At 39.5% G+C, this 12,568-nt stretch overlaps 1 protein-coding gene across 2 annotated transcripts in view; it reads left to right on the plus strand.

Moving 5' to 3' along the window:
• The window catches only part of pde5ab (phosphodiesterase 5A, cGMP-specific, b), a 57,355-nt gene that overhangs the window by 16,118 nt on the left and 28,669 nt on the right, over nucleotides 1–12,568 (plus strand). For both annotated transcript variants that reach the window (XM_069721860.1, XM_069721859.1), the window contains exon 8: nucleotides 8,149–8,216. In XM_069721860.1, coding sequence (XP_069577961.1) covers nucleotides 8,149–8,216 — 68 coding nt within the window. The remainder of the gene's footprint in view (nucleotides 1–8,148; nucleotides 8,217–12,568) is intronic.

Consider the following 12,568-nt stretch of genomic DNA (forward strand, 5'->3'; position numbering starts at 1 on the left):
GCTGGTCAAATAGCTTAATAGAAAAGGCTACGACAAAGGAGGGCTGTTCTGCTTCACTCGTTTAAAAAAAAGAAAATGAAGTTTGACAAACTTCAGGTGGAAGGAAATGAATTGCAGCTTTTAGAAGCATTTTTTTTTTTTTTTTTTTTTTTTAGCTTTGTCAGACAGACCTCCAGCACCTCTGACAGAGAGTGGAAATGCAGAGTCTTTCTAATTCTAATTCAGAGGAGAAGGATCAGTGGTTGGCTTTGTTTCATACAGTTAATACTTTCTGTTTCATTTTACTGACTCACACACAGCGCAGTTTTAAGAGTCCTCTGTGGGCATTAACATTTGTTTTGGCTTGTCCTCCTCAGGGGCATCCACTGCCTGAAAAACACACACTGAGACATTTCACACACACACACACACACACACACACACACACACACACACACACACACACACACACACACACACACACACACACACACACACACACACACACACACACACACACACACACACACACACACACACACACACACACACACACACACACACACACACACACACACACACACACAGAGAGAGAAAGGAAGCACAGAGGGAAATCAAATGCAAATTAACTGGAATACACCATGGGAGAGTTATAGACGAGCTTGGTTACAACATTTCCACATCTCAGTAGGTGCAAGGACATCAAATCCCAAATCGTGGTCACGGAGAAACTCCATACCACAATTTTTGTAATCACCAGCAGACACATTTTGAGCCAAACATTGTAAACATCAGGAGAATTCTGGCTGCCACGGGTCCGTGTTGCTCTCGGTTAATGAAACAAGTTTTCAAAGCTCTGTCTTTCTAGATTAAAGGCAGAATCACACTACAGCAGAAAAAAAGTTTTTTTTGCGCTGCACGCCACATTGACCGGTGCAGCATTAGTGAACACTGCCACTTAAACTACAATCTGAATGTTGCAGTGTTTTTGTAATAAACCCAATAGCTGCATCTGAATACTGATAATTCTCAAAGAAAATGGTTTATTTTTCTGTTTTGATATAAAGCCAGTTTGTGACTGTACACTTCTGGAAATTGAGAAACTCCTTATGAGCTAAAATTTCTGTAATTTTTTAAGTTAATGTACGTGTTCTCCCAGCAGAATTCACTGTCAAAAAAATGTATATGCACTGCAAACCTGAAAAAAATAACAATATAAATCTCAAGTGCAGACAATAACCTGCACTCAAGGTCGACTTTGGAGCTTTTTGCGTAGAACTGCATCTTACAGCCCTCATCAGCAAATGATGACTGCTGAATCATTTCCAATTTGGTTCAGTTCAGGAATTTTCAGTTAAAGCTAGTAATTTGAGTAATATTTGTATTTAAAGTTTTAAATTATCTGTTTGGTATTTTGTCAAACACTTTGTTTGTTTTTGTTTAGTGCAAGGTTGACTTACCCTGAGCTTTCAACCACATCTGCTACTTCATCAACAAAAGATGACACGTGAACCTGGTCAAATTAGTCTCAGTTCATTTGGTGTTGTTGGTCATTAAAGCTGTCTTTCCTCACTTGTCGATAAAGGAGATGGATTACAGTTGAAAGCTCAAAAAAGCTAATAGATAGATATTGAGTTTGGATTTCTTTTTTCTTTTTTTGTCAAATGCTTTTAGTTATTTTTTTGGTAAGGCATGTCCAAAGTTACAATTTTGGTCTTGATATATAAAATATTACTTTGGTTTTTCACATTCATTTGGTGAGAAATGGGTTAATTTTTATTAAATTTGAACTGGGAAATGGTTAGCATAACAAAAAGCAACACCGACTTTTAACACAATCTATTTTAACATAGTTTGAGGGTTTAAAATGGGCTTTTCCTCAACCGAGGGCAAGTACCACTTTAAACACATCAGAGGAAAAACAGAACACCTCCTCTCCGTCTCTCTGAGCTCGCTGTATTTATGGATTGAGTGGAGTCAGAGTGCGAGGCGGTCAAGATGACGACAGCAAGTTAAGAGCTCATAATTTTGGCCTACAAGCAGTACTTAGAAAGGAAGTCGGTGATTCGGGGTGAAAACGACAGAGCTAATATACATGTAATGAGACTGTCCACCCAGGAAATGGAGGGTTCCACGAGGCTTTATTGGTTAGAGCAGAGCTAATCTAAGACATCTCTGACTTTGTTATTGAAAAAGAAACTATTAGGGTTTAGTATTTCAGACTAAAGTAGGGCTCGCCACCAGAGCAGACCTTTTTTTTTTAACTGAAGGAAAATATTCATTTTCTCAAACCCTATCCCACCAATGGCAACCAATGACTGGTTGTCTTAAAGAAATCCATTCCACTCATTTAAGTGGTGTCAGCTAACGCTTTGAAGATTGTTTATATCTTGAATAGGAAATTGCCTGTATAAAGAACAGACTGCAACAACACAAGGTTTAGTGTGTCTCTGAGAGCATTAGGAGTATGGTTATTTAAGCAGTGTCTGTGAAATAGTTGTAAAAATGGTGAAAAACTATTTTTAATTGATGTGAAAAACTTCAGGTAAAGTTAGTGAAAACATGAATAAAACACTGAAGACAAGCAGTAGTGAAGTGACTTTTAAAGTAGGACCAAAGTAGGACAATTTGGTACACCGATATACCCATCACCATCATACATGCCATACCATGTTGCCATGCTGGTGTTGTGTCAACGCAGTAGCAAAAATGGCATGCTTACACCACAGGTATCCAATATGGAGTTTGTGGTTAGATTCTAGTGTGCTGCGTAAAATTTAATCTGGATAAATTTATATATTTAATTCTTCACGACCAACTGCTAAAATTGTGAGCGTGCGTCTTTTTAAAATTCTATTCAATTGTATTTTATTTATATAGCACAACACAGCTGGTTATTTCAGGGCACACAGTAAAGTCCCTTCAAAAGAACTTTACAACATTATACAGAGGAACCCAACAATTTAACAATTCTCACGTGAGGGAGAAAGAAACTTCACTTTAACAGTAAGAAAAACCTCAGATAGAACAAGGGTCAGAGGTGGGCCTCTGCCTTTTGTCATGTCATCATAGTGGGACAAAAAGCGATCCAAGTGTGTCCTATTTAAAGTCATCATTGTATGTAGACCTCTGAGGAACCTTTGTTTCTCAAACTGTAGTGCTTACGTCAGGCCTGGTATGTGTATGTACATCTGCTTAAGAACACATGTCCTGCACACACTTACACTCCACATGCTTGAACATACCAACAGGCTGTCCGTAAAAATAGTTTGACTAACACTTCAACACATTTACTACCCACAACTATGAGCCATTCAACAAAAAATAATGGATCAGACAGGTCTGGTGTTCTGACTGTCAACTTATCATAAACACTGTCAGTGAATGGTATGTTATTGTGAGTAATGGTGCCATTAAATGTCAACTTCAATGCACATTTCTGTCTATTTACCAGCTGTAGTGTGGGTGTTGGGTGGACATGGGCTGTAGTTAAATGTTTCAATGTGCAAAGATGATATCTTTTGTTAACTTTGTTTTCATCGATATTTTATTCAGCTAAGATCCAAACATGCAGTATGTCCTATTTTTCTGGAATTCAAAATATTGTCCAGCAAACATGATTGAGTGGACGTTTATATTCACTTACCTACATCAGTGCACTTGGCTCACAGTGCTGCTCTCAGTCATTTCCAACCTTGCCAACAATCCCAACAACCAGAGATCCGTTTTCTAATTCGTTCCACTGGGCTGCTGGATAACTGTTCTGAATGCCAAGTTATTGTAAATAATGGTTTCACAAAGTATCAACTAAAGAGGCAGTTCACCGTTTAATATTTGTGTTTAGGTCTGGGTTCACTGCATGGGAACTGCTATGCCATTGAAGTGGTTTGGATTAGATTACAAAACATTGATGTTTAACTTTCTGTGGAATTTATTATGACCCACTTTGCCCAAATGAGATGAGGGCTCTTGTTTAAAACATGGTCCAGGCTGTAAAAACAGCTTTCATATAAGTTACAGAACATCAACTGATCTGTAAAACATTATTTTACATATGTCATATGTCCAGTGGTATTCAGCCAAATTCTAAATTGGCTGCATGTGAGTGTAAGTGATTGTCTGTCTTTCTGTGTTGGGCATATGATGGAGCGGCGACCTGTCCAGGGTGTACCTCGCCTTTACCCAAAGTCAGCTAGGCTCCAGCCACCCCGTCACCTTGTACTGGATAAAATGGGTATAGATAGAGGTGCCCAAACTATTTACCATGAAGGGCCAACAATTTAACTTGATGGAGGTCAGTGGGCCAAAAATACATGTTTACGTTGTAGTTTTTTACAGCGTAACATTAGATTAATTAAAACACTATTCTTTAATCATCTTCATAGTAATTTTATCATTCTTCAGAAATGATTGTCAAAAAAAAATAAAGCACCCATATGATTCCTTTTGGGAAAATAAGCCCCAAATTGGACAGCTCTAGTATAGATAATGGATGGATGGATGGATGGATGGTATGCAGTCAGCAGATAGTTTTGGATTTATGTCTTGTTTTGAGATACTTATTATTTGGCCCGAACTTAAGTTTGATGGAGCTGAATGGTTTAAAGTGAAGCTCTGTTCAGGTTGGACTTGACCGTGAGGAGTTTACATTGAAAATACTTCCCACAGAATGATGGAAAGCCTACTTGGTCCCAAACCTCATGGGCACCTTGAGGCCTTAGGTTGTGAGTGTGATAAGAATCCTGTTGTAATTTGATTACGTATACATCGATTTGGTAAAATGTACCACTAAAGTGCCTCACTAATTGTGTGCGTAGAGGCGTATGGCAGTATCAGCCTGATGACCAATTGGTCAGTCTATCACTGATATGCTGATTGAAATGAAAGTCGTTTCAGACTTTCATGATGCTCAGAGGATAAATCTGCCAATCCCCTGCCAAACCCTCTGGCGCTACCAGCCGGTTAACATCTGAAGTTTTTAGTGAAGTGTCTTGGTTTGATTGCTGCGAATATTCATGTCCTCCTTGGAATTATTTCACAGAACTTAGTCCATTTGTTTTTCACCAGCACCGGCAGTTCAGCATTTCCAACTTGTCCAATTCTTTGGTTTGTGACCGAATACCTGCAAAACTAATGACATCTCCATTATTAGTAAATTACTAAATTAGCAATTGTTAGCATGCTAATAATCTAGGATATAGATCATTCCGCCTGCTAAAAATGTTCCTGTTAGAATTGCCATTGTGCACCACCGTGCTTCTGTGCACCCTCACGGAGCTACTAGCACGGCTGTAGACTCAAATAGGTTTTGACAAAGTTTTCATAAACAAATAGCGTTCAGCGATTCTGGGCAGGCAGAAATTCTACATAGAAAGAGGGGTTGGTTTGTGAGAAGTGTGTCTCAGAGAGAGCAGCAGTGAAGTCACCCGTTGGTTTGTGAATGGCCTGACTCAATCTGATTGGAAACCTGGCGATACTTCGTCCTTCCCACCGATAGCTATAACCAGACTGCACCACAAGCCTGTCAATCAAACTGACTTGCCCCCCCCCAGTTTAAGGCAATTTCGCAACAGCCTCATTTTTCAGAGCCGGAAGCTACGTCCACTTTTATATACAGCCTCTGAAACTAAGCTGCATATAGTCTCTGTGCATGTGTGTGTCCCTCTCATGACCTCAGGGTTCTCAGACCAGATGTCTCCTATTCTTTAATACCCCTCCTCTGTCTCTCTCCTCTCTGTCTTTCCTTACCAAACATTTACTCTGAGATTAGAGACTTTTACTGGCCTTATCTGCCAAACGGCCATCTGTATACAGGTGTCAGCTTTACATGTCTGTAGTTTCTTAAGCAGGACCCACAGGTTTGTGTACTTCACCGCAACCTTTCCTCCAGGAAAGGAGCTCTCCTGTATGAAGTAAATGCCCGTGCTGGGCTTTAACGCTGATTGCATCAACAATAACACAAGGTTTTAAGACGATGGACTGCATTGGCTCACTTCCTTTTACTGCAGTGTGGCATCTGTTTGGAAAAAGTGGTGTGTGTGTGTGTGTCTGTTTGTATGTGTGTATGTTTGTTTCCAATACACCATCACACCTTACCTATACTAAGGGCGTGGTATATTGGTATATGCATATGTATGGTCAATGCAGTGTTTGTGCTTTGTTAGCATCTGTATGGTGTGTGGCACTTTGCATGCATAGTTGTGTATGACACATGCAACATATATAGCATTTGTTTGCATGTTACGCATGATGTCAGAGTGTGCTGCATTTGTGTGAATTGCTTTTTGTGTATGCTGTGTGTGAATGATAAGTGATGGTATTTGACCTTTGGCTCAGTGTTTTGTTTTTCTTTGTAGTTTAAACTTCCCCTACTAAAAATGAATCTGCAATTGAATACAGTTTTTTTTTTTTTTTTTTTTTTTTATTTTAAGGTATTGCAAAGTGTTTATAAGTGTATATAAGTGTATTTCTTTTGTGTACATGTTGTACTTATCTCTAGAGCAGGTTGACCAGCAGGCTGGGGGTTCAATCCCTGGCTCCCCCTGTCTACATGCTAAAGTGTCCTTGGGCAAAACATTGAACCCCAAGTTGCTCCTGATTGCAGGACAGCATTGCCTCTGTGTTGCCATTGGTTTGTAAAAGATAGCCCAAAATTGCAAAGCGCTTGGTAAACTGCCTGAGTAAAAAGGCGCTATAATTGGAGTCCATTTAACATTCTGTTACAACACCCACTGTTTCTCTTTATCTCGCTTCTTCAAAGCCACCCAGTGTACTTTTCTTTGTATTTCTAAACAAGCCCTCCTACATGAACAACAATATAGACCATTTTGTGTCACCCTCCAATAAAAAAAAAAAAAAAAAAAATAGAAACAAAATTCCGTAAATAGTGACATGACATACCTAACATGAAATGTTTTAATGGGTAAATACTTCAGCAACATGTATTTTATGAAGAATAACCATAAAAGTGTTTACCAAATTTCATGGTTATCCATCCTGTAGTTACTGAGATGTTCCTGTTTGTAACAAAGGAGTGAACCAACTGACCAATCAACCAGCATTGCCATCCCTAGAGTCACATCATTGACTAAGATTACTTGGTTAAAGAGTGGTCTCGTTCATGGTTCAAATTATTCTGCAGAGGACTGCATTTACATGTAAGGCTGCAAGAGGTCACCTCCTAGAAATGCATTTCAGCCGTTGATGCAGTTCGTTTTCTGGTGAGGATAGTCTCCGATTTGTTTCCTTTAGTTGTCTCTCTCCAGTGCTCAGCTCACACACGGTGTCATAGATTTAGTGATTTTAATTTTATAACTTGAGCAGACAGTTGAGATTCGTATATCTGCCACTGACTCACACTAAACTGTTCCTCTGTCCTTCCTTGACATGTACAGCCTTGGCTGGTGCCTTCGAAGAATATAAGACAAACCTGATTTATTTCAGTATTCCTCCACACAGGAAATAAATTCCATCATCCCGTTTCATCCTGTTATAAACTATCCCCGTTGCCAGAGGCACCAATAAATGTCATAACATTGCTGGGTCCTTTTTCTGTTTAAAACAGTTTTATTACCTTCACCTAGATAGATCAGGGTGAACTAATGCCACAGAACGAAGGTGTGTGTGTATGTGTGCGGAGTGGTAGGGGGGGCAATTTTTTTCAAAACGAAGAAGCTTCGTCCATCTTTAACATCCTGTCCCCACCTCTTAAAAATGGAAAAATGATCCTTTGCGAGGGGTTGGAAGTGCAGGTTGAGAGAAAACAAGTCCGTATAAGGGGGGGAAGGCGAAAGGAGGACTGGAATGTCAAAATAAACTCTCCTTCTGGCAAGACTTGATAAGTAATAGATCAACGTCCCTTTTTTCATGTTTGGAGATGTGTTTTAGGTGCACAGTACTACAGTTTAATTTAGGGTATTTGGACTTTGGGTTTAGCTGTAATGGCTTAATTGGAGTGAATGAGGAAGTTCATACGGCTAGACAGGGTTGACCTTTGGCAAAGAAAGGAAGACCTTTTTCCTATATTAAACTTGACAGTACCAAGACCCTGTATGTATTCTTGTTCCCAAGAGCTATTTCTAAGTTCATGTCACCCCCCATCAAGTCCTAACCGCATCTCTGCGTCTTTAATATATCAGACAAATAAACCAGCTTTTATTCTTTTTGCAGAACTCTTTCTCCAGTGTCTTTCATATGGAATACGAGGAGCTGAGTGAAGTCCAAGATGCCCCCAAAAGGTAAGAAGATCGCCCTCATCTGAAGCTTCTTATTAAATAAAAAAAAATCCTGCAGATTGGCCTCGAAACGCACTCCAGCTGTTTCCACCGGTTATTACCGTTAATGTTTCCTTGAATTTGCAAACTACCCTTTTCCTTTCCCTCAGAGGCCCTCAGATGACGTTTTTGTAATGGGCACTCGCACAAGGATTCATTATCATCACATAGAAGGAAAAACAACAAAAAAGAGAAATGCAAGGCAATGTTTTGGCAGTAATGAAAGTCTTATTGTGCCCATTCAGACACTTTGAATTGAAACAGAAAAGACGAGACGGGGTGGCTCAGTCCAATACTCATAAGTTTGCTGAGCTGATTTGTAGCCTCTTGGGATCTTCTTGAGGTAATCCGCAGCCTTTACCTGCCAAATTCCCAGACGTTCAATCGCAGACTTTCGACACAAAGCTCTTGTTCTCATTAGTTGGACCCTCTTGCCTCAGTACGCTGTCTTTTGGGTCAAGTTGACAGCTCTTCAATCACAACCTGTTTATCATGATGAAGTGGGCCCTTTTACTGTCTTGGAGGCGGTCCGAGACCTTCCCAACCATCGTCTGTCACGCACAGACACAGTTGTTTTGAGGTCAGCATGCACTCTTATTGCATGTGACAACTCTATTAGTTGCACATGTGCAGTCGTTCCAATGCAGTGGATGTGTGTTATAGTCCTTTTTTGCCAGATGTGTGTGTGTATGTGTTTGTGCTTTATGTTACATCTTACTAGGCAACTCAAAGTCTATATGTGAAGAGTCGTTGAAATCATTGCTGGTGTGTTATTTAAAATGAAGGCTGCACTTCCTTAGCCTGGCTGTGCCGACTGTCGCTTCCTTTGCTGTGATAACCGTCTGGTATCTCGGCTCACATTAAGCAGTTGTACGGCCACTCTGAAGGGCAGGCCGATCACCGAGCACTGTCCGTGGTTAACCGCATTTGTTCCGCCTCTCTTTCACTGTGATTGAACGGCTTGTGACTGTGACGAGCGCAGCGTTAACATTTTTTAACTCTCTGTGACCGCAACAAAACGCAGAACATTGAGTGCTCAGCGCAGAATAAAGGCTCAGCACCTCGTCACGATGCTGCCGTTCATTAAAAATACTAAAAAAAAATATGCTGTACAAAAGCGTTTCTATGCTTTGTTGGACACAGACTGTATCTACTTGCCGTGGTGGCGGCCAGTTTTGGCAGATGCTGATTGGTTAAAATGAACCCGAGGTCTACGCCTAGTAGGATGAAAGGACTGCAAACCATTCTCTATGAAGCGGGGCCAGATTCATTGCGTGAAATTGGGCCTGGTTAGCACCAGACTAGCACTTTCAATCACAAAGACATAATCTCTAAAACCCAGTTTTGGTCATCAAAATAATTATAATGTAATTAAGTTTTGCTTTTGCAGTGACAATCCTGTCTCCTTCTTGGATGGAAGGTAACTAATTTATGTTCCCAAGTGCTACAATTAAGTCACGTTTTGAGGTAATTGTATTTTACTTACGTATTTCTATTTGACGCTACTTTATACTTTCACCCCTCTACATTTATTTAACAGCTTTTATAACTTTAAGATGAAGATTTGACAAGATGGGTGGTATAACAAGGTTTTAAAATACAACACACTGTTAAATATTAAACCAGTGGTTTCCAACTCTTTGGGCTTCTGACGTCTTGCAAAAAGCAGTTTGTACTCAGGTTCACATTTCAAATGTCTATGAGTTGTTAACAGCGCCACCAGTGATTTTACCTAGAAACTTCTCAGCCGGTTAATTTCAACAAATGTTCGAATATTCCAATATCTCAGCCAAAATCCAACATTGAAAAAACACACAAAAAAACCCAACTGATTTTTAAATCAGAACTTAGTTTTATTTTTCTTTCCTTTCCCAGTAATCATATGATAACAAATTATACCACACAGGTAGAATGAATAATCTTGCAGACTGTATGAGAGACTGGGGTGTGTCTGCACAGGCATTGGTCAGATGATTAGATGATTTCCTGCAGGCATGCTGTCAATGAACCAAACAGGTGATCAGGAACCGGTGAACTGGGAGTGAGGAAAACCACAGCCAGATCAGCTTTAACACATACACACAGACACACGGACAACGACAGACACAGCACACGGGAAAGAGACAAACCACTTGGGATCAGCTGTCAGCACACCATTGCAACACAGAGCAGTCAGAACAACTGTATGTAATGACCTTATTTTACTCTTTATCCAGTTTTTTTTTTTTACCAAACTGAGGTAATTTAATGACGCAAATAAATTTGGACAATTCAAACCGATCCTTTATGCAGTTAATAATAACACAAATATATCATTTTGCAGGGGCTGTTTTCTTGCTACTGTGGTCTTGCTAAAAACTGGAGACAACCATTTATACCATCTATAACAATATAGGAATATGTAAAGGCTGCTGGGATGAGGGCAGACTGTCTGGACACTACAGTGACTCATTATCACCTCTAAACATAAAAAATGGCCCGATAAAATTTTATAGAGGAGAGACTACCAGAAAGTGTTGGCCTTTATCCCAATTCGTACGACTGATTATGTCCTTTAAGTTAGGTCATTCAGCAGAACTATAAATAGTTTTCAGCAACTTTATCAGTTTTCAGAGACACTACATTTAAACTATTGTGTTTAGTGCATGAAAATATGGATAAAATATGGAACTGAAGTCATAGGAAGGGGTCACCAGTTGGCTGTAAAAAACAAAGGACTTGGACACAAGAGATGAGGCTGAACCTCCTGTGTCCTCTGTGCTGATATTTGGGATACTAAAACTCCTGGTTAAAGTTGGGAAAAGGTTGCAGTGTGGGTTAAACATTGAAAAATTCAACAGTAAAGGTCATTTTCATGCTTTAATCAAATACTTTGTGTTGCCTAATCATGGAAATGTCAGTGTTTAATTGTAGAAGCTGTTTTAGTTGCCAAGCATAAAAATAATAGATCTGTTTCAGAACGGCTGAAGAGAGAACTAAAGGAAAGAGCAGAGTGGTCCATCACAGAGTCAGATGATGAGAAGAAGGTCAGGATAAGAAGAAGAGGACTGAACGAGGCTCCAGCTGCAGAGCTTCCTGACATCAACTCGTGCTCCAGCCAGGAGGAGAGAATAAGCTCTAATCTGATTTAAGACGCAATGAGATAGAAATCCTTCCCCCTTCCTCCCTCCCTCCTCCCTTATCCTCAGGCTGTTTGTGTGTGTGTGTGTGTGTGTATGTTATGTAGTCCATATTGCGACTCAATTTACCAATATACAGGGTCAACTGTGCATTCAATCAATAAAAGACTCTATTGGTCTTTTATTTGAAATTGGCTCATCACCACAATAATATATATATAAGATATATACATATAATAACATAGAAGAGATGTGCTACGACCTAATGGATCCAACTGTAGCAATATTTATTATTAATACGCAAGGTGTAGAGCACCTCAATTGGATTCGATACTAAGGAGACCAGATATGATTTGACCTCTGTTACTGAGTTGTATCTCCACCCTGCCAAGAATAAAAATTCAGACAACACAGAACTCCTCAAAATAACACTTGTCACAGACATGCTGAAATTCACAAATATTTACTAGTGGGACAAAATTCCAGCTTGCAGCTGCTACAGTCAAGGCATCTTGCTGTTGACCCAGAAAACTAATATTGATCAAAACCTCCTAAATGAGTTAAGTGACTGCATTATTTATCGGAGGACCAACTGACGGTAATTAGGAGATACAGATGTATATTGGCAGACAAACATTTATTTATAATTGAATGAAGAAAAGTTTGAGTTACGATTGTGTTGTTGGGGAAAAACTCACAAACTATGGTTGCGCTCCTGACCTGATGCACCTTTGATGACATTCTGCCCCTTTTCACACCTAAATGTCACTCAAAACACCTTGCTTGGCTCATTGGTTCATCACTGTTGGCTTTTTGAAAAAAAATTCTGAAACATTTGGTCAGGTCTGTGGCGAAATCACAGATGCACCAGACTCACAAAAACATGTGTAACTGTTTGATGATCAAACAACAAAACGTGGAATATTTACTCTCAAAGGTTATAGCTGCTGTGTGCTTAATTCACGTCACGGTGCTACTTACTGTTCACGAGCAACAGGAGCAATCTCAAACTTTTGGATTTAACCTTGTACGTCAGGACACATCCACAGTTAAACATTAAAATAAATACATCTAGTCAAAGCTAGATGTTTAAGTGTAATGTTCTTTAATAAACAAAGGACGGAATATTTACTGGATATTTAATGAATTTCAAGAAATTCCATGCTTTTTAAATTGATATGAAAGCTCCCATGAAAT

This window comes from Brachyistius frenatus, unplaced genomic scaffold, assembly GCF_029030835.1.
Source record: "Brachyistius frenatus isolate BFR_SWC_R1_liver_20210118 unplaced genomic scaffold, ASM2903083v1 Contig_275, whole genome shotgun sequence".
NCBI classification, from domain to species: domain Eukaryota; kingdom Metazoa; phylum Chordata; class Actinopteri; family Embiotocidae; genus Brachyistius; species Brachyistius frenatus.